Source organism: Procambarus clarkii, chromosome 49 (genome assembly GCF_040958095.1).
Source record: "Procambarus clarkii isolate CNS0578487 chromosome 49, FALCON_Pclarkii_2.0, whole genome shotgun sequence".
NCBI classification, from domain to species: Eukaryota; Metazoa; Arthropoda; class Malacostraca; order Decapoda; family Cambaridae; genus Procambarus; species Procambarus clarkii.
Window position 1 is genome coordinate 34,048,276 of NC_091198.1, and position 27,699 is coordinate 34,075,974.

Genomic DNA, 27,699 nt, shown 5'->3' on the forward strand with positions numbered 1-27,699 from the left:
GTAGACATTCCCGGTAACGACGAACATGGATTCTCGGGGAGTGTAGTGAAGACCATCATGGCTCCGTGGATGAACAAGGGACACATTTTATACACAGATAATTACTATACAAGTCCCTTGCTAGCTCGGTTCTTGCTAGAAAATAGAACCGGATTGGTTGGTACAGTAAAGCCACAACGAAGGGAAATGCCTGTGTTTGACAACGACATTGCAGTTGGTGAGTGTCAGAGAAGGAAAAGTGATAACATTCTGTCAGTTCGGTGGAAAGACAAAAGAGAGGTGAACTTGTTGACAACAATTCATGATGGAACAATGGTGAACAGTGGGAAAGTGAGCCATAAAACAAACGCACCACTATATAAGCCAGACTGTGTTTTAGACTATAATATCAACATGCGGTTGATTGATAAATCAGACATGATGATTGGCACTGCAGAGTGTGTGCGGAAGACATGTAGGTGGACGAAAAAAGTGTTCTTCCATCTTGTGGACATGAGCATGCTGAACTGTTTCAACATGTACCTTGTGAGAACTGGACGTAAGCCCACTTTCCGTGACTTTGTATTTGATGCTGCAATACAGTTATTAGGAAAGTTTGCAAAAGATGTCCCAGGTATTCAGCGGCCCATCATAAACCCACTGTTGCAGCATGCTGGTACTCCACGCCTCGCTCACACTGAAGGCTTCCTAGCACACAAACTTAAGTATTTGCCACCTGGTGTGAAGCGTGCAATAGCCCAACGTGATTGCTTGGTGTGTAAAACAACGACACGTAGAGACAAGAAACGGAAGCTTGTGCAAACATGGTGTGAAACGTGTGGTATCCCATTATGTGCTGTCGACTGCTTCAATGACTACCACAGTCTAGAAATCTTCTAAGTGTGCTTCAAAGTGTGTATAGCGTGTGCGAGTGTGTAAATATGTAAACATATAAGCAGATAGCGTGTGTGTAAATATATACAAATATAAGCAGAACATACAATATAATAGACTGTAATGACATATTATATTGCCGTAATTGAAAACATTTGTGTGCGCCTGTGTATACTCAAATATGCAACAATTATTGATACAAAATATGTTCAAACAGTATTTGAAACACAATTAGTGAAAAAAAATTAGATAAAATGCGCTTAGACATTGTAAATAAATAGCGCGAAAATATATTTGTGGCAACTCTGGTTGTTTGAGGACCGCGCGCAACACCTCCCGGGCGTGTACTGCATGAGCGAACATGCAGATTGTGACGTCATCACCGAGCTTCTCGGCTCTATTGCAACAAAAGTAAGTACAATAGAATTTTTTTTTATTTTTCCCGTGATCAGTGAACAGAACTTAACAGATTAGCAAAAAAAAAAATTTTTTTTTTTTTCAAAATGACATGCGCCTGTGCGGATGGCAGGATATTAGACCCCGAGCATGTTAAGGGTTAACAACAATAACAATAATTACTTTACCACACTATCTTACATTAAAAGCCTTGGTCCACATAGACAGGATACAAGGTTTTACAATTAGGACAAGTTAGGGTAAAGTCTACTAGGCAAGGGACACTAGCAAGGACTCTAGGTAGCTTAACACTTTATGAGGATCAGGACATAACCTGGAGTCCTGTTTCGTCTACCCGCTTCCGCAATGTGGACATAAAATGATGTCCTCAAAAAAATATTTGTATAAAATTAAATTTTAATCCGATTTACTTTGGGTTTGTTTCAAACTGCACGCCATGAGGTTCTCTTTCTCACCACTAGGCTGCATGGTACAATAAGTTCATGAAAGGTGTGGACCACTTCGATCAAATGGTATTACCATTTTACCAGGAAAACTCACAAGTGGACCAAAAAAATAACGTTTTATTTCCTGCAAATGGCATTGCATAATGCCTTTGTTTTGTACAAATACAACACAACTGATCAAAAAAAGCTAACATTGCTACAGTTCCACAAGGTGGCAATTTGGGCCCTATTGCGCTGGGACCCGGAAGATTGGCCTCAAACAGCAACAGTATCTCAACACTTGCGGCACGCTCCAGACATAAATGATGACACAGGTCCTGCCTATGCAAACTCCCGGACCATCTGGTGTGAGGCGGCCTTTGTTCGCTTCAACACCTCAAGCTGAAGCAGCAACCGAATCAGAACCCGAGATGTCTGGCACACTGCCATTTGACGAGACGGTTTTGTCAGATGACTCTGACTCTGACTCAAATGTTGAACCTCCAGCAATTCAGTTGATTCTAAAAATCGCATGAACTACAAACTGAAACGAGTATTTTGATACCAGAATGAACACTGTATCACATAAACTGCCGTAAGTAGACTCGAACTCTCACAGATTTTTTTTTGGGTGTAGCGTGTGTCTGCATGAGTGTCCCAAACGGGTTGCAGGTGGGTGAATTTAGCCGTTTATACTGGTAATGCTTTCCCCATATCAAGTATTATATGCATATGTCTGTTTAGGGAATTTTATTCCGATCAATGTACAACCAAAAATAACTGTGTGCAACAAGTATAAACTTGACAAACATAACAACACTAAAAACAATTTGTGTGTGTTTGACGCTCACTGATATGTTCCAGCGTGGTTTTATATTTGGCGCTATTCTATCTTACGCTTTGTTGATCTTTTTTACCTACGGGCTCATAGAACATTCTATTGCGAACACATTGGCACAAAAATGAATGACGTACATAGAATAATAATGTCAGGACAGTGAAATAAGTATAAACTTTCAAAGTGCCGTATCGCACGTGTCTTCGCGTCACCGATACCGGGTAACAGTTCTGCCACTTCCCACACTCTTGCGGGTGGGCCGCGACCATTATTTTACGTTTATATTCATATCGCTGTGTTGGGAATTTCATTACGAGTCCATTGATACCAAAATTAACGCTGTAGGACAAGTATGGAGGTGATAACAATCCCAAGAGTAAAAACATTTTGTTGCTGTTGGGCGCTCACGGCGAGTCATCAATGTAGTTATTTATTTGGTGCTGGTATCCTTATACTTTTCGTGATCTTTTTTACTGATGTTCTTCTAGAGAATTTTATTACGAACACATTGGTGCCAAAATGAAATACGAAGCTCGAGAACTAAGGTCAGGAGAGTGAAAAGATTATACACATTTTTGTTTTGACGCTTAAGCGACAAAAACGCCGCGCGCACATACCGCTTTTTTTTTACCTTAGCCGGGTGCGCGAAATTGTTAATGGTACCACTTGAGCACACATGGTTCCACTGAGACCCCTTAGAGTAACTTAGCAATATAAACACTAGCGTAACATATACATATTACTACACACTTATGCCAGAAAATGAACATGCAGCACGATACTTAGCTTTGTAAACTTAGACACAGGATAAGGTAAGGGAAGAGGAGGAGGAAGAGGAGAGGGATACAGAGCAACACAGGAGAGTTGTGAACTCAACCACAGCCATTCAGAGAAGAACGCAGGAGCCTCCAGTATGAGCTCTCTCCAGCTGTTGCCGGGGAGACAATAGCTGATCGTGCCGCTTGTAAACATTACAAATCTTCACCGACGTAAAACTGGTTACTTTAATAGTTCTAAGAATAGTTGATAATTAGTTTGATTAGTTAGATTAGTTAATAACAAAAACAAGCTCAAGAGTCTGAATGCTCTGTGAAAAACAAGATTCGTCTTACGTCTGGCAAGGAAGATAGGAACAAAGGCGTGTCAACAAGCACAACAAATAATGTAAGGTAATTTATTTATAACTCAATTTGACCTCTGGTTTCCACAGAGGAACCCAGGGTCGTAACAGCTGGTTCTGGCTATGGCTGTGCTGGTGCTGGGTACGACTGTGCTAATGCTGGGTACGGCTGTACTGGTTGATTTTCTACTAGTTCTTGCAAAGTATTGGATCATTTTTGTTTGTTTCCTTCCTTTTGTCATCTTCTTGAAATAAATATCTTTCATCATCTCTAAGTGTTGATAGAAGTCTGGTAACTCTGGATTCTCTGTTTGTGAAACAAAATCAAGGAGTTTCTGGGGGGAGCCCCTTCGGCTCCCCAGAACTATCCAGGCTGATATGTATATCCCTAAACTTGTGCATCAGTCAGTGTGAATGGAGTTCTAGGCCTACTGGGGGACCATGGCCAGATCCTGGCCCCCTCAGAGAGGCACGAGGAGCAATGGCCTATAGAAATGCACATGGGATTTGGAGCATTCTATATCTGCCATCGACCGGGACAGTCACCCAGAAAGGTAAGTGCCTCAAAACAAACCCCTATTCTGGTTAAAGTGACTAAAATAGACCAACTAGTGGACAGAACTCCCCAAATGAAAACGAGCAAGCAAACAAGTATGACATCACAAGAGCCACACTGCATGTCTGCGCAGCTTTCGACTCTCCTAAGCACCTGAGGGCTTCACGGTCAGAGCAGGGTTTAGAGGTTTCTGAGACTCGCCGGTTGCCCCTTCCGGGGTGGCGACGGAGGCATTCGAGTCTATTCCTCTAGCCATAGCTCAGGGATCTGACCAGTGGGACTTCTCTCTTCCTGCTTTTTCGGCTGCCCTGGCTTTTTCTTGTAAGGCCGGCCGGGGCTTTGGAGGATGACTCGCCTCCTGGGGCTTGATGTGGAGGTTCCTGGGGTTGGGGAGCTGACTTGGGGGTCCTTGAGCCTTGTTGGACCCTGAGTTTTCCAGTCCTCAGAGCGGGGCTTGCTGTTACAAGGAATGGGGTTTTCCTCCCCCCCCCCCCCTCCCTTTCTGTACATGTTGGATTTGGGTTTGGCTCCTCCCCAGGTTCGGTTCCGTATCCCTACGGGTCCTTTGGTTCCGTCCTTCTGGAGGTTTTCGGCTTCCCACGTCTCGCCTACTGAAGTGTGGGCGGCCATTGCGGCTACCTCCTGCGCGACCTGGAATATGCCTCTATAATGGATTCATCTTCCTTCAGGTTTGTGTCTTTGTCTCCATACTGAGTTCGTTATGAGGTTCCGGAGTCGTCCTGGCTTGTGCCCATTGTCGTCGTTGGATGCTTGGGGCACTTTCTGTCGTACCCGCACACTTGAGTGGCGCAAAGCATTAACTGTGGTCCAGGTTTCCCTGGGGGGCAACTTTGAGCACCTTAATGAGTGTCTTTTCGTTCCTGCCCTTTCGAGGGATGTTGGCGCGATTCAGCTTCACATGCAAGTTTCTTTAATGTCGTCTGCACTTGTGGATTGCTCGCTTCGGTCTTGCGTTTCTTTTCCCTTCCTAGAGCTGTCTTCGGATTGGCTTTCGAAGAATGTTGAGGCGCTTGGGGTCATTCCTGGGTTTGGCCCCCTCTTGCGGTTCGCCCCATTGTGTTCACTTGCTGTGTTCACTTGTGTCTGGCCTCTCAATTCGTGGGCTTTTCGGATCGTTTCTTGTGGCCTGCGGTGGCGTTGGGTGGCTCCTCCTCTTTCAGGGGGTTTGGGGCTGGCAGGGCAGGCCTCTTCTCCTGCGCTCTGTCAGGTCGTCTCGGAGTAGTTGCGCTGGGGCGTGGCTGAAACGATGACGTCTCTCAGGTGGGTTTCCCGCTTGTTTCCAGTTCCAAAACGGGACTGTACAGACCTGAGGTTCATTCTGGACTTGTCCCGTCTGAACCCCTGGGTTTCTTGCCCCTCCTTTCGGATGACCATTCTGTCCCAGGTCCGGCTTCTGTTGGAGTTGGGCGCTTGGATGGAGTCCCTGGACCTCAAGGACGCTTATTGGCATATGATTCATCCAGGGTTCAGGGACTGGCTCGGTTTTGTTGTGGAGCGTCGAAGTTACTGCTTTCGTTGTCTCCCTTTTGGGTTGAACCTGACGCCTCGCGTGTTAACACACCGTACCCAGGACGTGGTGGCCCGTCTGTGTCTTTTAGGTGTTTGGGTGTTGGCTTAGCTTGACGACTGGCTGGTCTGGGCTCTCCCAGTCGCTCCGCGTGTCTGCTCACCAGAGGTTTGGTGCTTTCCCAGCTAGCCAGGTTCGGGTTCCTGGTGAACTGGCGGAAGTCCCATCTGGTTCCCTCCCAGGTTTGAACCTGGCTGGGTCTTGTGCGAGACTCTTGGATCGCTTCCTTGTCTCTCCCTCCGGAGTCTCTCCTTCGGCTGAGGTCCCACGTGTGTGCTTGTTTCTGGGGACACCCGTGTCACTCGGCGGTTGCTCAAGGGTTTGTGCGGGAGTCTGAACTTTGTGGTGATGATGATCTACCCACCAGGGTTGGGTTTGGCTTCGTCGGCTGTTCTGGTTCCTTCGGGACATCCCTTCTGCCTCTCTCGTGATCTCTGGGTTCGTTCTCTGGGAGGCCTTGCATCTGCTGTTGTGTCGCCAACTTTCTCTTCAGGTTTTTCGGGGCTCAGTGCCTTGGTGCCTACCCGAGCCCTCGCTCGATGTGTTCACGGGCATGTCGTCTCTCGGCTGGGGTTTGTGACTATTGCTCACCAGTCCAGCCAGGGGCGGTGGGGTCCATCCTTCTGTCGGGCCCACAGCACTGTGCAGGAGTTTGCGGCGGTGTGGTTTTCGCTTCGAAGTCTTCGGGTCGCCTGCGAATCGATGATCCAGCTTCATTCGGACTGCTTCCCGTTGGTTCACTGTCTGAACTGAGGGGGTTCGATAACGTCCTTGGCTCTTTGGGGCTGGTCGCTTTGGGTGACTCATCTGCTGAGTTCTCGGGGTTAGGCTCTCCTGGCGGTTCATGTCCAGGGGATGTCCAACGTCCTGGCAGACGGCCTGTCCCGGTTCATTCCCCCTGTCCACGGAATGGACGGTCGATGCTGACTCATTCAGTTGGCTCTGCCAGACATTTGGGCGCCTGGAGGTGGATCTCTTCATGTCGGCATGATCGAGGCGTCTTATGGTATGTGGAGCCCTTCCCCGACTTCGCTCTCGTTGCACCAGGTACAGATAGATTTTCGCTTCCTATTTCTTCATTCTGTGTGCATGCAAGTCATGCACTCACGTACACGCTTGGTTTTAGTACCTGTAGGTGGTATGTAGCAAGGCTTGTGAAGCATAAGGTGGACTTGAAAGGATTATAGGAAAAGAACAATTTGTAAGGCAGTCTTGAAAAGATCACTTTGTAAGGTCCCTCACTGGAAGAGATTCAGTCATTTTGAAAGAGATTTAGTCAATCAGGAAAAGATTCAGCCTTTTTGGAAGAAATTCAGCTACTCTTGAAAATATCTTTGGAAAACATCACCATGGAAGCTGCTAACACTGTTCATCTATGCTACTTGCATTAGATGCATCATCACTGAACCCAGAAAACGATTCTTCTATATATCATCTATAAAAATTGGAGATGGCATGGGTGGGCAAGGGTGGTGCTCAGAGCTACAACTGGATATGCCTGCTGTATCACTTGCATCCAACCATTGTGTTAGGTCCTTATTTTGCATAGCTTCATCAATATCACGACCCTTATGTTTTTCAAACAATAAAGTCTGAATTTCACCAATGGAAAGCAATCTTTCAACACCACATTGGACATGTGTTTGGGACCCAGAGGTGCGTGCGTCACCCATGGTTGCTCATTCAGTACTAACCCAGCCAGCAGTCCTAAGACATTCTGGGAATTTTTTCCAAGATAGCTGCCGCTCATTGGAGGTCCCAAGAGTCCATTTTGTACACAACACATTGCGCACGCATTTTAAATGGGTACGAAATATTCAAAAGGTGTTTTCTCAGTTAGCGCAGTTTCCCACCGATCTAGTATTCTCGGTTGGCGCAGTGCAGTGGTTAATTTGAAGTGACCTCTCTTAACCTAACAGACTAAGCCAGAAGACTCAAAATAGAAAATGGGACAGTACATCACTTTTGCTAGCCGCTTTCATTTTCTAATACAGGGGCACCTTGGTTTATGAATTTAATCCGTTCCTGGAGAGGGTTTGTAAACCGAAGCGAATTTTCTTATAAGAAATAGTGGGAAATGAATTAATCTGTTCCTGACTCCCCCAAAAACTTCACTTCAAAGTAAAAATTATACCTAATAGGTATTAGGTATAATTTTATACCTAATACCTTCACCTAAATCTTCACTACAAAAGTATGTACAAGTTATTACTTTCCTTTACTGATGACTCCTGTTGGCATATGGAACACGGTGAGGAGGGGAAAGGAGGAGAGGTGTTACTGTTTCGAGGGGGAGTCCCTTTCCATTATAACATCAGGCAGTGATGACTTCTCTGGGGTACTCACTCTGGCACATTTTGCCTGCATACCACTAGGACCTGCTTCTGGCTCACTGCATGATTTTCTCATTTTTTTCTTGAAGATGGTTTTTCCCTTCTTTGTAACACTTGTCATTAATAAGTTCAATGCAACGGCCTGCTAAAGCTTTATCTGGGTGATTCTTTTTCATCAAAACTTTGCAGTTCTTCCCATACTGCACACATTTTCTTAATTAACGAGGAAGGGACATCCTCTACTGCCTACTCCTCCTCCTCCTCCCCTGAAGATTTGTTATACTGCCTAGCTAGTTCAACAACACGTGTACCATTTTCATGTTTACAAATGATCTTTTGTTTTTCCTCTATGGTTATTCACACATGTGATATCTTGCCTTGAACATTACCACTGGCTTTCTTGGGACACATGGCGAGATATATAATAACAACTTTTATGTTCAAATAGCCAAAAATCCGAATAAAAACTGTAAATCCTTCCGAAGAATTCAAGCAGGATAGTGACTGGGCGCATGGCACTGGTAAACTGAGGCGCGATCGCCGTGCCACCACGTGCTAGGTCGGCGGTACGCGTATCAACCAACTCGTATCCCAAGGTAAAGTTCGTAACCTGATTCAAATTTTCCGAACAAATCGGGCCCTTACACGAAAAGTTCGTAAACAGTACGAACTTAGGCCAATTAACCGTTCATAAACCTAGGTACGGGGATTTTTAGGCTTCGTGCACATACAAGCAAAAAGCGACATAATTAAGTAAGAGGACGGATTTTTTGTATGGTATTTGGACTCTAAAACTTACTGCAAATAAGACACATCCACTTTGTTCGATACTATAGTAAACAAAACAGTGGACCTCTCTGGGCAGCTTGAGGTGAGGGGGCCACTCTGACTCTCATGGGGCAGCCTAGTCTTAGATTTTTGGATTAATAGTTTTTAGTCTAGACTATTTTGAGATAAGGTTTGTTTATAGGATTTAGATAATAGTGATTCAAAGATGATTAAGTATTATTTAACTATGAGTTAATACTCCCCTAAGAATGAGAAGTGATGTCACAAGATGCCATTATTTGCTGATTTTGCAGTCTGTTGTGGATGGATGCCATATGTGGTGTCTTGGTTCTAAAAATAGCTTATCACAGCACACAAGGCTCTTGTCTACGTGATCTCTGTGATGTAGAATGTAGATGTATGATGTAACTACATAAATACATATTATATTAGGCTGACGTATGTCTGTATGGTGGAATTTGCCACAGTGGCTTTTATTTTAGACTTTCACTATATCCCTAGACCATTAAAATTGTGATTTACTTGAGGCCAAGAGTGGCAACTATTGAGTGGTGGGGGCGGGGGGTAGAGTAAACCATGAGCCTTGCTTGGGGAGTCATGACATAACATCCAGTGTATCACAACCGTTATGCATTATGATCATTGAGTGGTGGGGGGGGGGGGGTAGAGTAAACCATGAGCCTTGCTTGGGGAGTCATGACATAACATCCAGTGTATCACAACCATTATGCATTATGATCACAGGTCACTGGAATTTTGTCTTGCCCTAATATTTCTGATAAGGTTTCACAGGTCATATATTTATAACACTGGTCAACTAGAACATTGTTTTAATTGTTGTAATTTTGTGTCATATTATAAATTTCTGTTGTAAATAAAAATATACAGTAAATTGTACTGTATACTATGGGTATTTTTTCTCATTATAGGCAACACCAATTTTGGAGTTTGGAGCTCTTAAATTAAGAAATGTATATACAGTATTGTATGTTTTAATACAGTTGTTTGTATATTAAAGTACAGAATTATCTTCAACAGTGGGGCTGGGCTATCTGCAGGGAAGTTTAGAACAACCAGAGTGTGAAGCAGCAATTGAGCAACTTTGTAATTCTTCCCAAGGTGTTACAGAGGATACAGTGTTGGTAAGCTAACAGTGATGTGGTACTGTATATTACTCTTAGAAATAGTAATCATGTTTTACATCAATATTTTCTGTAAGAATATACTAGTAAATTATTCTAGACTTCTATTATCTCTTAGCAATTTCTTTTTGAGATGAAATCCATCTCATTTGTTCCTTCAGCTTAACCCTTAACCCTTAAAGTGCGCATCACGTCATATGACGTGTTGGACGTTGTTCCAGTCAACTGCACATCACGTCATATGACGTATTGGAGTACTACGCAAGATTTAACCCTCAAACCGCTAGGGGCCCAAATGGAATTCACACCCACAGGCGCAACAAAAAAAAAATCTAAAATATTCTTTCGTCTTATAGAAGTGTTCATTTTTGTTCCCTGATCACGGAAAAAATAACAAAAAAATCGTAGGTGGCATATTTTAGCCGCAATAGGGTAGGGAAGTGTGGCAAAAAAGGGGCGTTGGCAGAGCCTTCGCCAGACGAGGTCTACTCCGCCCGAGCTGTCAGACGGCAGTTGCCACAAATATATTATTACCTAATTATTTCAATGTCTCTGATTTTTTCTTAGTTTTTTTGCAGTAATATTATTCCATACAGTGAATTGTGATATATTTATATTATAAAGTGTGTGAACCATCGCTGTACTCAAAATTATGGTGTGCATATTAGTGATTCAATTATTATGTTCATAAAACAATAAACAAATAGTTTTGCTGTTGTTACACTATATACACAGGTTATATATTTGCATGTAAGTATTTGCATGTTTTGTACACCATAACGAACTACTAAGTTGGTCTTGTGAGTCAAAACGCAACGAGGAGTGACCGCCAAACACCAGCGAGCCACTCCCTCCCTCAACACCACCTCACTCACCCTCATTCATCTTCCACAATACTCTTTCTGTATTCACTATACACAGACGTTATATATACGTATTTACATGTTTTGTTCACCATAACTGTACATCTAAGCTTGTATGGTGAGTAAAGGCCATAAGACGTAGCTACTCACACAGTCATCTGATCGGCGGCCGCCCTCAAGGCCAGACACACTAATATTTGTCCTCCAACAATATTGTTTGTTGTGTTATTATGCTATATACACACATTATATATAAGTATCTACCTGTTTTATTCACCATGCCTGAACAAATAAGCTGGTATGGTGCCCAAAGACCATAGTGGCCATCAGTAAACAACATGCCAAGTCGTGCAGACGACGCATCTCCCTCACCAAAATGGCGGCTGCCAACCTACTCCTCTCGCTGTTATCTCACACTATACACACGTTATATATAAGTATCTACATTTGTGTTCACCATATCGAACCACTAAGCTGGTATGGTGAGTGCAGTCAATAAATGGTGGCCACACACAGTCAGAAGACGACGCCACAACCCTCCCTCCCACAGCCTTATTCGTCCCTCCATGGAGCACAGCGCTAAATATCACCACAATCCTGCTATTATCAGAATCCTGGTCAGTTTTATCACAGTCAGGGGGCTTCAGTAATACTATCACTGCTAAATAATAGCAGTATCATTTATATTATGGTATTTGTAGGCGATGCTGTGGTCACAAGCTGAACAGCGGTGCTGTGAGCTCGTGCTGCGTGCGCCAGCCTTGGTGGCTTGCTCAATACTGACGCTGTAACACCCAAGAATGTTGGCCTGGATTTTTTTTCTAGGTGGCATCTGGCAACTGTCGGTCGTGGCTGTACTATAGCTGCCCCTATCCCAGGCGGGGCGTTTAAATTATAGCGCTAGACACGAAATCATATATAAATGATGTGTGCGGTTTCGGTTTTGTCACTGATATCATTTATATATGATATGCGCGGTTTGAGGGTTAAAAGGCCCGCGGATACACGGGGTTCACCACAGGAAAACTAGGAAGGGAGGAGGAGTGGCTGTACTGGTGAAAAAACACCTGAAGGTAAAAGAGTTAATATTTGAAAACCCTCGAGATATTGACATAATGGCATTGCAGGTCTGGAATCAGGATGATAACCTGATAATTGTAAATACATACAGCCCACCAGCAAGCAACACGTGGACAAAGGAAGAACTGGATGACAAACGAGAGGGCCTCATAATGGTCATGAGAGATATTATTGTACAAGCAGATAAAGATAAATCACGACTGTTGATACTGGGGGACTTCAACTTTAGAGCAATAGACTGGGAGGCCTATGAAGCAAGAACGGAGGACTTTTGGACATGCAGATTTGTGAACCTCATTCTGGAGACATTCTTGTATCAACACATAAAGCAAGCCACAAGAATGAGGGAAGGAGATGTACCGTCAGTACTGGATCTAGTATTCACCAGGAAAGAAGAAGAGATTTTTGACATCCAGAACCTTCCTCCCTTGGGAAAGAGTGATCACGTCCTGTTAGACATTAAATATGCTTTAAGATATCATCTAGAAGAAAATGGGGACATTGAAACAGTTGATAAACTCGATTTAAAGCGAGGCAACTATGGGGAACTTTGAAATTTTTTTAATGAGTGTAATTGGACAGAATTGTTGGTAGGCAGGGAAGTAAATGAAATGTATGCCAAATTTTTAAAACTATACGAGGAAGGCACACAAATATTCATACCAAAACAGAGATGCAGGACCAGAAAACAGGATTGGTTCGACAGAAATTGTGAGAGGGCAAGAGACCAAAAGACACAAAAATGGAATCAGTATAGGAAGAGGCCAAACCCCCAAACATACCAGCGATACAAAGATGCGAGAAACAACTACACAGCAGTAAGGAGAGAGGCAGAAAGAAATTTTGAAAAAGGGATAGCAGATAAATGTAAAACAGAACCGGGCCTATACTACAAATTCATAAACAACAAATTGCAGGTAAAGGATAATATCCAGAGGTTGAAAATGGGAAACAGATTCACGGAAAATGAAAAGGAAATGTGTGAAACATTAAATGAAAAGTTCCAAAGTGTGTTTGTACAAAATGAAATCTTCAGAGAACCAGACACAATAAGAATTCCAGAGAACAACATAGAGCGGATAGAGGTGTCTAGAGATGAAGTGGAAAATATGCTAAAGGAGCTCGGGAGGAACAAAGCAGCTGGCCCAGATGGCGTTTCACCATGGGTTCTGAGAGAATGTGCATCTGAGCTCAGCATTCCACTTCACCTGATCTTTCAGGCATCCCTGTGTACAGGAATCGTAGCAGACGTGTGGAAACAGGCTAACATAGTTCCAATCTACAAAAGTGGCAGCAGGGAAGACCCCCTCAATTATAGACCTGTATCATTGACAAGTGTAATAGTGAAAGTATTGGAAAAGCTAATCAAAACTAAATGGGTAGAACACCTGGAGAGAAATGATATAATATCAGACAGACAGTATGGTTTTCGATCAGGAAGATCCTGTGTATCGAATTTACTCAGTTTCTATGATCGGGCCACAGAGATATTACAGGAAAGAGATGGCTGGGTTGACTGCATCTATCTGGACCTAAAAAAGGCTTTCGACAGAGTTCCACATAAGAGGTTGTTCTGGAAACTGGAAAATATTGGAGGGGTGACAGGTAAGCTTCTATCATGGATGAAAAATTTTCTGACTGATAGAAAAATGAGGGCAGTAATCAGAGGCAATGTATCGGAATGGAGAAATGTCACAAGTGGAGTACCACAGGGTTCAGTTCTTGCACCAGTGATGTTTATTGTGTACATAAATGATCTACCAGTTGGTATACAGAATTATATGAACATGTTTGCTGATGATGCTAAGATAATAGGAAGGATAAGAAATTTAGATGATTGTCATGCCCTTCAAGAAGACCTGGACAAAATAAGTATATGGAGCACCACCTGGCAAATGGAATTTAATGTTAATAAATGTCATGTTATGGAATGTGGAATAGGAGAACATAGACCCCATACAACCTATATATTATGTGAGAAATCTTTAAAGAATTCTGATAAAGAAAAAGATCTAGGGGTGGTTCTAGATAGAAAACTATCACCTGAGGACCACATAAAGAATATTGTGCAAGGAGCCTATGCGATGCTTTCTAACTTCAGAATTGCATTTAAATACATGGATGGCGATATACTAAAGAAATTGTTCATGACTTTTGTTAGGCCAAAGCTAGAATATGCAGTTGTTGTGTGGTGCCCATATCTTAAGAAGCACATCAACAAGCTGGAAAAGGTGCAAAGACATGCTACGAAGTGGCTCAAAGAACTGAAGGGCAAGAGCTACGAGGAGAGGTTAGAGGCATTAAACATGCCAAAACTAGAAGACAGAAGAAAAAGAGGTGATATGATCACTACGTACAAAATAGTAACAGGAATTGATAAAATCGACAGGGAAGGATTCCTGAGACCTGGCACTTCAAGAACAAGAGGTCATAGATTTAAACTAGCTAAACACAGATGCCGAAGAAATATAAGAAAATTCACCTTCGCAAATAGAGTGGTAGACGGTTGGAACAAGTTAAGTGAGAAGGTGGTGGAGGCCAAGACCGTCAGTAGTTTCAAAGTGTTATATGACAAAGAGTGCTGGGAAGACGGGACACCACGAGCGTAGCTCTCATCCTGTAACTACACTTAGGTAATTACCTTCATCAGGGCTCGTGTAAACAGACGCCATTTTAAAAAAAAATCGTGGCCCAAACTCCCGGGTGTTATTGGCCTCAGTATTGAGTGAGCAACCAAGCCTGACGCACGCAGCATGAGCTAACAGCACTGCTGTTCAGCTTGTGACCACAGCATTGGCTAAAAATGCCAAAATATACTTGTTCATGCTATTATGTAGCAATGATATTATTACAGAAGACCCCTGACTGATAAAACTGACCAGGGGTTCTGATAATAGCAGGATTCTGGTGATATTTAGTGCTGTGCGCCATGGAGGGAGGAGTAATGCTGTGGGAGGGAGGGTGGTGGCGATGTCTAATGACTGTGTGTGGCCACCTTTTATTGACTGCACTCACCATACCAGCTTAGTGGTTCGCTATGGTGAACACAAATGTAGATACTTATATATAACGTGTGTATAGAGGATATAAACAGCAAGAGAAGGTTGGGAGCCGCCATTTTGGTGAGGGCAGTGGTGTCGTCTGCACGATGCCACCGTGCAGACGACGGTGTTGTTTACTGGTTACCACGATGGTCTTTGGGCACCATACCAGTTTATTTGTACAAGTATGGTGAATAAAACAGGTAGATATTTATATATAATGTGTGTATATAGCGTAATAACACCACACAGTATTGTTGGAGGAGAAATATTAGTGTGTCTGGCCTTGAGGGCGGCAGCCATCAGCTGACTGCGTGAGGTCCTACGTCTTTGTGCCTTTACTCACCATACAAGCTCAGATGTACAGTTATGGTGAACAAAACATGTAGAGATTTATATATAACGTCTGTATATAGTGAATAAAAGCAAAAACAGTATTGTGGGAGGAGAATGTGGGTGAGTCAGATGACTTGAGGGAGGGCGGGAGTGGCTGGCTGGAACATGGCGGTCACTCCTCGTTACTTTTTGACTCATAATAGCTACTTAGTGGTTCGTTATAGTGAACAAAACATGCAGATACTTATATATAACCTGTGCTTATAGTGTAATAACCAACAAAGTATTTGTTCACTGATTGATGAACATAATTGAATCAACAATATGCACACCATATTTTTGAGTACAGCAATGATTCACTCATTTTATTATATAAATATATCAAACTACACACTATTGAATAATATTACAGCAAAAAAACTATGAAAAATCAATCAGAGACATTGAAATAATTAGCTAATTATCTCTTTGTGGCAACTCCGGCCTGACAGCTGGCGAGCAACAGACCGCGGCCTGGGACGTGCTGAGCCAGCGCCTATTTTTTGCCAGACTTCCCCACCCTATAGCGGGCAATATATGCCACTTACGATTTTTATGGGGGGAGCCCCTACGGCTCCCCGGAGCTGTTCATGGCTGATATGGATACCATAACTATTTTGCATCAATCGATGTGGGTGGAGTTCTTGGCCTACCAGGGACCACGAGCCAGAACCTGGCCCCCTCAGAGAGGCATGGGGAGCAATGGCCCATAGAAATGCACATGTGATTTGGAGCATTCTATATCTGCCATCGACCGGGACAGGCACCCAGAAAGGTAAGCGCCACAAAACAAACCCCTATTCTGGTTTACAACAAAAATCGACAAACGAGTGGACAGAACTTCCCCAAGAAAATGAACTAACAAGCATGACATCATACGAGCCGCACCGCATGTCTGCGCAGCTCCCCCCTCCCCGGGAAGGGGAAGGAGGAGCCCCAGACCCCCGCGCCGGCGATCCCCGCCCCAGTTCCTCGGCTGATGGGATAATGCACGGTCGTGTGGCTCCAGCTCCGGTCTTGTCTCAGTGCTGTGACTTGTTTGCAGTGCTTCTCTTACGGTGGTCGTGTGAGCTGGGAGTAGTATTCTCAGGTACTCGGGCTGCATGTGCTTAGGGTCACCTTCCCTGAGTGCCCTGTAAGTACCGCCCTTGGGGCTTGGGGTTGCCTTCCACAAGTCGCCTTGGGTCTACCTCTGTTGGATTTCGCTGCTTGGCGTTTGGCCGCCCCGAGGGTTGGGGGTTTTCCTCCCTTGTTTACCTTGGGGTAAGTGGTAGTTATAGCACTGGTGGGGCACAGGGTACTGCATAGCTAGTTTTCACCTATGTCAGCAGCTGGCTCTGTTCCCTCTGGGTACGTTGTCCACTTGTGTGATTTTTCTTTTATATTTGTTTTTGCCTGGTAGGGGGGGTCTGCCTTGTGTTCCCCCCACCCTTATATTAGGTTCGTTTGTGTGGTGGCACCTCCTGCTTCGCCCTCGCGAGTAGACACGTCCCGTGGCTTTAGCTTCAGCTTTAGCAGTTTGCTTGGTAGTTTGGGGCGCTGGTTAGCAGTACCCTGCCTGGGATAACCCTTAGCAGACCCAGTCTAGGGGCCTTGGGAAACCCCCCGGGGGCTCTCGGGTCCGTTAGTGGAGACCCTTGCGTCCTCTCTCGCTTTGTGCGAGTTGAGGGTTGCTCTGTCCCTTTGTCTCAGGGTGACTCTCCTTGTTTTTGCCTCCGACATGCTGCCTGTTGGGTCGGTGACACATTCGACCCTGAGTCCTGCGAGCTTTGTTGCTTGTTCGTGACTCCATTCACCCAGTCTGCTGATGAATTCCCGTGGGTGCAGGCAGCTCGCGCGTTGCAGGGTAGGATGTTGCAATGCGCTCAGGTTTGTTGCTTCCCCGGACGCCTCGATGCTGCCCCGCTTGTGTACAGACCCAGACTTGGGGGTTTTGGTCGCTTCGGCCTTGGTTCTTCCACGCCCGCTTGTTTTCCCCCCTCCTGCTTCCGGCCCCTTCGCATCTGCAGGCTTCGGGGTTGGGGCGGGGTTAGAGGTTCTGAGACTTGGGCAGTTTCGGGGGTTGCCCTGTCCGGGGTAGCTGCGGAGGCATTCGAGTCATGTTCCTCCGGCCGATGTTCCGGGGTCTGACCAGTGGGCCTCTTCTCTTTTAGCTCTTTCGGCTGCCCTGGCTTTTTCTTGTGGGGCCGGGGCTTTGGAGGTCGACTTGGCCCCGGGGCCTGGTGTAGAGGCTCCTGGGGTTGGGAGAGGAGCGGCCTTGGGGGTCTTGGGCTCCATTGCGCCCCGCCTGGATTTCAGTCCTTCTGAGCGGGGCTTACTGTTGCGAGGAGTGGGGTTTTCTTTCCCCTCTCTGCGTACGATTTGGGCTTGGGTTATGCTCCTCCCCGGGTTCGGTTCTGTGTCCCTGTGGTTTCTTCGGTTCCGTCTTCCGGAGGTTTTTGGCTAACCGCCTCTCTTCGCCTGCGGTGCGGTTGGCCTTTGCGGCTTACCTCCTGTTTGTCCCGGAGTTTGCCTCCATACTGGTTCCTTCTGTTAAGGACAGGTTGGGCTCCTTGTAGACGTTTGGGCTCCTTGGGGCCGTTTGGGCTCCTTGTAGCCGTTTGGGCTCCTTGTAGCCGTTTGGGCTCCCTTTGTCGCCGTTGGCGCTCCTTTGTTGCCATTTGTGCTCCTTGTAGCAGTTTGGGCTACTTGTCGCCAGTTGGGCTGCTTGTCGCCGGTTGGGCTACTTCTCGCCTGGTTGGGCTACTTCTCGCCTGGTTGGGCTACTTCTCGCCTGGTTGGGCTACTTTCGCGTCCCGCACATGCGCCGTGGGAGTTTGTTTTGGTTCCGGGCGGTGTGCACACGTGTTCTGCATCCATTTTCTCTCAGGGGGGGGGGGGGGGGGGGGGGGGGGGGGGGAGGCTTCGCCTCTCGCTCTTTTCTTACTCCAATCCGTGCCCCGTTGCTTTGGGGGTGTTCTGGGATGCCGCTATGGGAAAGTCACAAGGTTTTTCCCTGCGTTCTAGGGTGGGGAGCCTCCTTCGCTGCTCCCCTCCTCTCCAGCATGGGCGCCCTGGCCGCCTCCGGCGGATACGGACTCGAAAGCTTGTGTCATGGCCCTTCAGCGCCTATGTTCTGCTGGTGAGTTGGTGCGGTTTGGAGTCTCCTTCGTCCTGACTCTGTTCTTGTTTTTGGGAGTAGGAATTGGTTTACATACGTACTTGAGAACATGGACCGTATCACCCGAGGTGCCTACTGCAGGGCTATTAGCCCATAATGGGCAGCTCTTGTTCTCTCCACCTGATTCCTTCCTCTGTTCACGGGTGTCTGCAGGTGGCCTCTTGGCCCTTCCGAGGTGGCTCCTTCCTGTACTCCTCCTGCCCCTCTCCTATGCTTGTCTAACCTTGCTTGAGTTCGGGGCCCCGCCTCCACCTTGTTCCACGGTGCAACGGTGGGGGTGCCTGTTGGTAGTACGTTTTCCTGTGTCAGAGGTTTTGTGTTAGCCTCCTTGTGCTTGCAGGTTGGGTTCTGGCTCTTTGGTTCCGCCTCTTCCCTGTCGTTTGCCTGTCGGGCGGATTCTGTGCTTCTTGGGCGCTCTCGTCTCTGCTCTTGGGGCTGTGTATGGGGTCAGCCCATGTTGGGCTGCCTAATGTGTTCCTTTGTTTGTCTGTTACACTGCACACATTTCTTCTACCATCCCTGTGGCTCAGTTGGGTGCTCGGTTTCCGCCATGTCCCAGTGTGTGCCACTCGTGTACGATTTATCTATCTTCTCTGTCGCTTTCTCGGGGAGTGTGGTGACATTTTGCTGCGGTTTTGGTACTGCAGCTGCGTGTCGGGGTTGGTTGTGGCGTTATGTTCGGCCCTTCCGTGCTCCCTCTGGGGCCCTCCTTCCTTGCCGGTCTTGCTGTGCCGGGTCAGGTTTTTCCATGTTCCGTGGATTCTCTGTGTTGTCCTTGCCTCATTGTGATGGCTGGGGATGTACTTGGGGTCTTCGTCTCGCCCCTCGCCTATCCTCCGGTTTCGGTTCAAGTTCCAGAGCCTAGTGGGCTCCCTTCCTTCGTATTTTTCACGGCTGCCCCGGGGTTTTTCTTGACGCTGGGGCTTTGAAGGGACAGCTCGCCTCCGGGGCCTGCAGGGTGGGTTCCCTGGGGCTGGGGTGGGGCTAATGTGAGGGGCCTCAGGCCCTGTTGGTCCCCGCCAGGGTGTTTCTACCCCTCTGGGCGGGGCTTGCAGTTTTGTGGTGTGGGGTTTTTCCGTTCCCCCTCTCTTTGCGGGCGCCGGCCCCTCCCTGGGCTCGGTTTCCTTGTCCATTGTGCCCGTTGTTTCTGTCCTGTCGGTGGGTGCTTTTCTACAGTCTTCGCCCCTTTTCTCTGGGACGGGCCTTCTACGTCATGTCACCCTCTTCTTGGGGTTTCTGCATGACTTGGTCTCGGGTGCGACAGGGTTTTTGTGCCTTCGTCCTTTGTGTCTGCTTCTTTTTGTTCTCGAAGGTTCGGGACGGTTTTGCTCCTTCCCGTTTTATGGTATGTCTGTCGTCATTCGGTTGAGCTTCCCTCCGGTCCTTTCTAGGGCCTGTGGGTCCTCTTCCCGGCAGTTTTTGGGTGTTTGGTCTTCTTGTTCTTTTGTGCTAATCTCTCTTCTTCGCGCTTTTCGGCGCTACTCGTTTTCCCGGGGGCGATTTTGCTCCTCTTAATGAGTCTTTTCGCTCCTGCCTCTCTGCGGGTTGTTGGTGCGGGGCGGCTCCTTATGCGGGTTCCTTCCCTGTCAGCTGCACCTGTGGTGGTAGACTTGCACGCTTGTGGCATTTTCGTTTTGGTTCTGCATTTTTCTTTTCCCTCCAGGGGCTGTCATAGGATTGGCTTGCGGAGGATGTAGAGGCGCTTGGGGCCGTTCCTGGGTCTGGCACCTTGGTTTCTGCTGCTAGCTTTCAGTATCGATATTCCTTCTGCGCCGTTTCGTGCGTTGTTTCGCCTCCGGCCTGCTTATGCACTGCCTGTGTCGTCCTGGTCTTTGGACAGGGTACTCTCCTGTTTTTCTTCTCCTTGGTGGTTGTGGCTCCTTGGGGTCAGGTTTGCTCTGCCTCCCCTCGGTTTTCTTTTTGTGTTGGCATTGGCCTCTGGGGGTCGGGTGGCAGAGCTTCTTGCTCTTCTCAGGCGCAGTGGTTTTTGGCTCCTATGGTCGTGGTCATAGGTTTCTTCGTCTGCGGCCATTCTCCCTTTTTTCTGACGAATGATGTGCCTGCTGCTTTCCGGAGGGGTCCTTGGGTTGTTGTCTCGACTTCGTGTTGAGGAGTGGTTCACCGACCGCCTTCCGGGTATGTCCCCTTGTTTTCTTAGGTAGTCTTTGGTGAAGTAGCTCCGGGGAGCCGTAGAAAGCTGTAGAAAGCCGTTTTCCCCCCAGAAAACCAGCGTTGAATGTAATGAAACGCCATTTTCTGGGTGAGTCCCGGAGGCTCCCCGGCACCCTCCCGCCCTCCGGTTGGCGGGTTTTTTCGCGGTTTTGATATCCAGCCTCACAACTGGGGCGGGGACCGCCGGCGCGGGGGGTCTGGGGCTCCTCCTTCCCCCTCCTGGGGAGGGGGGAGCTGCGCAGACATGCGGCGCGGCTCGTGTGACGTCATGCTTGTTAGTTCGTTTTCCTGGGGGAGTTCTGTCCACTCGTTTCTCGATTTTTGTTGTTAACCAGAATAGGGGTTTGTTTTGTGGCGCTTACCTTTCTGGGTGCCTGTCCCGGCCGATGGCAGATATAGAATGATCCAAATCACATGTGCATTTCTATGGGCCATTGCTCCCCTTGCCTCTCTGAGGGGACCAGGTTCTGGCTCGTGGTCCCCGGTAGGCCTAGAACTCCACCCACATCGACTGATACAAAATAGTTAGGGTATCCATATCAGCCATGGATAGCTTCGGGGAGCCTCCGGGACTCACCCAGAAAATGGCGTTTCATTACATTCGACGCTGGTATTTTATTATTTTTTCCGTGGTCAGTGAACATAAATTAACAGGTTAGGAAGAAATTTTTTTTTTTTTTTTTTTTTTTTTTAAATTACATGCGCCTATGGGGAAGAAAGGATATTATACCCCTAGCATGTTAAGGGTTAAACTGCTAAGGGCTTTTTGGCCTGCAACACCGCCAGGCACAACAAAAACAAAATATCGTCTTATGAAAGTGTTCATTTGTGTTCCCTGATCATGGGAAAAATATTGTAGTGGCATATTTTGGCCGCAATAGGGTGGGGAAGTCTGGCACAAAAAAAAAACAGCGTTGAATGTAATGAAACCCCATTTTCTGGGTGAGCCCCGGAGGCTCCATGGAGCTTATCGGGCAAATATGTTTTATATTAGACCGGGACATTAGCTATAGAGTTCGAACCTACCAGGAACCACGAGCCAGAACCTGGCCCCTTCAGATTGGTTTCAGGGAGCAATGGCCCTGGAAAATTCCCCCGTGGTTGGGGGATTTCCTTATCTGCCATTGACCGGGGTTAGGCATCCAGAAACGTAGGCATAACAAAACAAACCCCACATGGTAAGAAATTAACAACCAAAACCGAACAGAGAGGTAGAACTTCCTTCAATCCGAAGGAAACAAGCAGTCTGGGGGAAGTCCGGGGCCCCCCTCCCCAAGAGGGGGGAGGGGGGGCCCCGGACTTCACTGCACTGGCTGCATAGCATTCCAGTTCAGAAGCTGCGCCTCAAATAACACGAAAAACCGCCGACCAATGAGTGGAAGGGTTGCCAGGGAACCATCGGGGCTCACCCAAAAAATGGCGTTTCATTACATTCAATGCTGGTTTTCTGTGGGGAGCCCCCTACAGCTCCCTGGAGCTACATACCCAAAGATAAGGAAAAAAGGGACTTACCCGGGAGGCGGCCGCCACAAACTCCTCAACGTGAAGTCGAGACAACTGGCCGGAACCTGCGACCCAAAGCAACAAAGGAACGTCCAGGAGCAGGCACGCACCAAAACGGATGGCCAGGATCCTGTTTGACCCCAAAAACCCCATGCCCAAATAACTGCCCAGGACTTATAGCCAAATGTGTACACAAAAGCAACAAACCACCTAACGTCATGGGCATGAGGATAAACCGCAGGCTGGCTAGACTTATGAACCCTGCGGACGACCTGGGAGACCCGAGTCCGGGAACAGGGAATGAGGAAATCTGGATCAACCCAAAGCACAACACCAGCCATCCAGAGCCGAAGCGCGCAGAGGACAGCTAAGAGCCGGAAGCGGACACAACACAAGACGCACCCCAGGCCCGACCAACCAAACAACAACGACTGAAGGACCCCACCGGAAAGCAGCCGCCTTGTCCATCACCAGAGAAGAGGGAGAAGGCTGCAAACGAACAAAACCAACCACCAGAACCAAGAGAGCAGAAACCCCTGCTCCAGAGGAGAGCATGAAGCTTCCCGACCCGACCTCCAGAGGACAATGCCAACAAAAACAGAGCCTTGGAAAATCCTGAATCGAAGGAGCCACCACAAACCGAGGAGAAGAAAGACAGGAGAGCACCCAGTCCAAGGACCAGGATGGCTCAGCCAGCGCATGAGCAAGCCGGAGGTGATACAAAGCATGAGAAAGCTTAAGGAATGGGGCAGAGGAGACTTCCACCCTTAAAGCAGCTGGAGCGGCTCTGCCGGCACTGCACTATACTAGGCGACAGTAGTATTCACCTAGTTGTGCTTGCGGGGGTTGAGCTCTGCTCTTTCGGCCCGCCTCTTAACTGTCAATCATCTGTTTATAACTACTACTGCTACTATTTTTTTTAGTGGTGGACAGTAGTAGTTTTTTAGCTGTGGACAGTAAATGTAGACAGTAGTGGACAGTTTTTTATTAGTAGACAGTAATTGACGGTCCTGAAAAACTAAGAAAGAAAGGACAAGACAAGCCAATCCAAAAGAGAAGACAACATACGAAGAGAAAAAATGCGAAAGCCAGAAAACTTCATACTGTTGCCGAGACGAAGCTCTCAGTTGGGACAAAATCAACAAAGCCACCCGATCACAAACCAGATGGTGATACCCCCATGTCAAAAGCCAAGACACGAATTGCAGAGAAGACCAAACCAGTCACACACCTGACTGGTCTGACCCATGGAAAGAGGCGGAGCCACAGGAAAAAACGCACTGGGTTCGGACATCTAGCAAGCACCTGAAACCAAAGCTGGGCCAGTCCTCAAAGGGCCACGAGGACTACACTCTCTGGGAAAGACTCCAACCGAGGCAGAACCCGAAACAACAGCAGGACCGGGTGGAAGAGGAACAGGGAACCCCACCTCGAGCAGTCCTACCGAAAGGGGACCGCCGCGAAAGCCTTGCAGTCGGGAAAGAGAGCCACAGCTATGGAGATGCTGTGATCACGGCGACACAAAAAGGACACCTCCTGCAGACTGCACGTCCGGTAGAGCCAACAGAATGAGTCGGCGTTGGTCAGTCCGTGGACTGACCGATGTGGACTAAAAGTCTGTGGACTGAAAGTCTCTAGACCGAAAGTCCGTGGACTGACCGACAGACCACGGACAGTCCACGGACAATCTATGGACTATCTCGGATGAACCGAGACTGGCCGTCCGCCAGGACGTTGGACACCCCGGATGTAAACCACATGGAGAGCCAAGCCCCGAGAAGGCAGCAGACAAGCCACACAAAGAGACCAGCCCCAAAGAGGCAAGGACCGAATGGAACACCCGATGTTCAGGCATGGGACCACTGGGGGGAACAGTCCGAATAGAGCCGGACGGTCAGAGAGGAAGCCGGCGACGCAAGGCCCTCTGGAGAATGAACCCAGCGATCGCGAGAGAGGCAGAAAGGATTCCTTGAAGGAACCAGAACAGACACCGAAGCTAAACTCAACCCGGCAGCTAGACCAGCACGATGAAGTACAGATTCCCGCACAACTCTTGAGCAACCGTCTAGTGACCCGGGACCCCCCCCCCAGAACCAGCCGAAGGCGGGATCGCAGCCGCTGCAACGCCGCTGGAGGGGGAGACAAGGAAGAGGTCCTAGAGTCCCAAACAAGACCCAGCCAGGTCCGAACCCGTAACGTAACCAAAAGGGATCTCCTCCAGGTCATCAGGAACCCGAACCAGGCGAGCTAGGAAGAAACACACTCCTGGCAAGCAGACAAGCAGACCGACTGGGAGCCCACACCAGCCAGCCATCGAGGTAGGCCAGAACCCGAATCCCGAGCAGACGCAGACAGGTCACCAAGACCCGGGTAAGACACAAATACGCGAGGTGCCAGATGCAAACTAAGGAAGGCAATGAAAGTGGCAAGCCTGAAGCCCCACCACTAATTATGCCAGACTCTGAACCCTGAAGGATAGGAATGTGCCAAGAAGCGTTCTGGAGGTCCAGGGACACTATCCAGGCACCCGGCCCCAACATCTGAAGAGGGGCAAAGCATCTTGGGCGCAGACGGAACAAGTGCAGAAGAACCGCAGATTCGCAAAGTCCTGTGTCAGCATTGTAACAGGCGGGAACCCTGGAATGATGGGGTCGGATCGACCACGTCCAAGCGTACCCACTTCAAGATGATATGACGAAGAGCAGTAGAAGCAGCCCGCCGCACCAGCCCCGAACTCCCCAAAAGGGAGGAGTCACCCGACGCCACTAGAGGCCGGAAGACAACCAAAACATGCCCACGAACTGCGGGACCAAGCGCAAGCCAACAGAGCAAGCCACCCTCCCACCCATCACTCCATCAACAGCGAAGGGATCGGAGCCCCTTCTGAAAGTATTTTTATATACTGTCTCCACTTGATTATCCGAACTATATGGGAAGGACCCCCAGCCGGATAATCACGTTTTCCAGATAAGAGTAATTCTTTTTCACCTCCAAAAGGGACCATTTCCAACAATTTTTATACCACTCTCATGATTTGAATTGACACACACTAATTAGTGTGTGGGGCTGGGTGGGTGGTTAGCTGCCTAGCTGGTAGGTGGGCAGGGAAAGTGGGTGGGCAGGCAGGTGGGTGGGTGGACAGGCAGGGATGGGTTGGTTCAGGCAGGTGGGTTTTGGATGGGTGGATGACAGGCAGATGGGCTTGGTGGGTGAACAGGTTCGAGCAGGCAAGTGGGTGGGTGGGTGAGCAGGCAGGTGGGTGGGCTATCAGGCAGTTGGGTGGGCAAGCAGGCAGGTGGGTAAACAGGTGGGTGGGCAGGGAAGTGGGTGAGCAGGCAGGTGAGTGTGCAGGTAGGTAGGTGGACAAATCGATGGGTGGGCAAGCAGGCAGGTGGGTGAACAGGTGACTGGGTGGGCTATCAGGCAGGTAGGTGGACGAGCAGGAAGGTGGGTGAACAGGTGAGTAGGTGGGTGTGCTATCAGGCAGGTGGGTAGGTGAGCAGGTGGGTAGGTGGGTGTGCTATCAGGCAGATGGGTGGGCGAGCAGGCAGATTTGTGAACAGATGGGTGGGTTGGCAGGTGGGCATGCAGGCAGGCAGGTGGGAGAGCAAGCAGGTGGGTTGGCAGGTGGGCATGCAGGCAGGTGGGTGAGTTGGCAGGTGGGTGGGTTGGAAGGTGGACATGTAGGCAGGTGGGTGAGTTGGCAGGTGGGCATGCAGGCAGGTGGGTGGGTTCACAGGTGGGCATGCAGGCAGGTGGGTGGGTTCGCAGGTGGGCATGCAGGCAGGTGGGTGGGTTGGCAGGTGGGGATGCAGGCAGGTGGGTGGGTTGGCAGGTGGGCATGCAGGCAGGTGGGTGAGTTGGCAGGTGGGTGGGTTGGAAGGTGGACATGTAGGCAGGTGGGTGAGTTGGCAGGTGGGCATGCAGGCAGGTGGGTGGGTTCACAGGTGGGCATGCAGGCAGGTAATTACCTAAGTGTAATTACCTAAGTGTAGTTACAGGATGAGAGCTACGCTCGTGGTGTCCCGTCTTCCCAGCACTCTTTGTCATATAACGCTTTGAAATTACTGACGGTCTTGGCCTCCACCACCTTCTCACTTAACTTGTTCCAACCGTCTACCACTCTATTTGCGAAGGTGAATTTTCTTATATTTCTTCGGCATCTGTGTTTAGCTAGTTTAAATCTATGACCTCTTGTTCTTGAAGTTCCAGGTCTCAGGAAGTCTTCCCTGTCGATTTTGTCAATTCCTGTTACTATTTTGTATGTAGTGATCATATCACCTCTTTTTCTTCTGTCTTCTAGTTTTGGCATATTTAATGCTTCTAACCTCTCCTCGTAGCTCTTGCCCTTCAGTTCTGGGAGCCACTTAGTAGCATGTCTTTGCACCTTTTCCAGTTTGTTGATGTGCTTCTTAAGATATGGGCACCACACAACAGCTGCATATTCTAGCTTTGGCCTAACAAAAGTCATGAACAATTTCTTTAGTATATCACCATCCATGTATTTAAATGCAATTCTGAAGTTAGAAAGCATAGCATAGGCTCCTTGCACAATATTCTTTATGTGGTCCTCAGGTGATAGTTTTCTATCTAGAACCACTCCTAGATCTCTTTCTTTATCAGAATTCTTTAAAGATTTCTCACATAATATATAGGTTGTGTGGGGTCTATGTTCTCCTATTCCACATTCCATAACATGACATTTATTAACATTAAATTCCATTTGCCAAGTGGTGCTCCATATACTTATTTTGTCCAGGTCTTTTTGAAGGGCATGACAGTCATCTAAATTTCTTATCCTTCCTATTATCTTAGCATCATCAGCAAACATGTTCATATAATTCTGTATACCAACTGGTAGATCATTTATGTACACAATAAACATCACTGGTGCAAGAACTGAACCCTGTGGTACTCCACTTGTGACATTTCTCCATTCTGATACATTGCCTCTGATTACTGCCCTCATTTTTCTATCAGTCAGAAAATTTTTCATCCATGATAGAAGCTTACCTGTCACCCCTCCAATATTTTCCAGTTTCCAGAACAACCTCTTATGTGGAACTCTGTCGAAAGCCTTTTTTAGGTCCAGATAGATGCAGTCAACCCAACCATCTCTTTCCTGTAATATCTCTGTGGCTCGATCATAGAAACTGAGTAAATTCGATACACAGGATCTTCCAGATCGAAAACCATACTGTCTGTCTGATATTATATCATTTCTCTCTAGGTGTTCTACCCATTTAGTTTTGATTAGTTTTTCCAATACTTTCACTATTACACTTGTCAATGATACAGGTCTATAATTGAGGGGGTCTTCCCTGCTGCCACTTTTGTAGATTGGAACTATGTTAGCCTGTTTCCACCCGTCTGCTACGATTCCTGTACACAGGGATGCCTGAAAGATCAGGTGAAGTGGAATGC

General features: G+C 47.6%; 1 protein-coding gene across 10 annotated transcripts in view; it reads left to right on the forward strand.

Moving 5' to 3' along the window:
- The window catches only part of LOC123763245 (Like Sm protein 4), a 209,375-nt gene that overhangs the window by 50,233 nt on the left and 131,443 nt on the right, over positions 1-27,699 (forward strand). For all 10 annotated transcript variants that reach the window (XM_069303170.1, XM_069303172.1, XM_069303167.1 and 7 more), the window contains one exon: positions 9,978-10,081. In XM_069303170.1, coding sequence (XP_069159271.1) covers positions 9,978-10,081 — 104 coding nt within the window. The remainder of the gene's footprint in view (positions 1-9,977; positions 10,082-27,699) is intronic.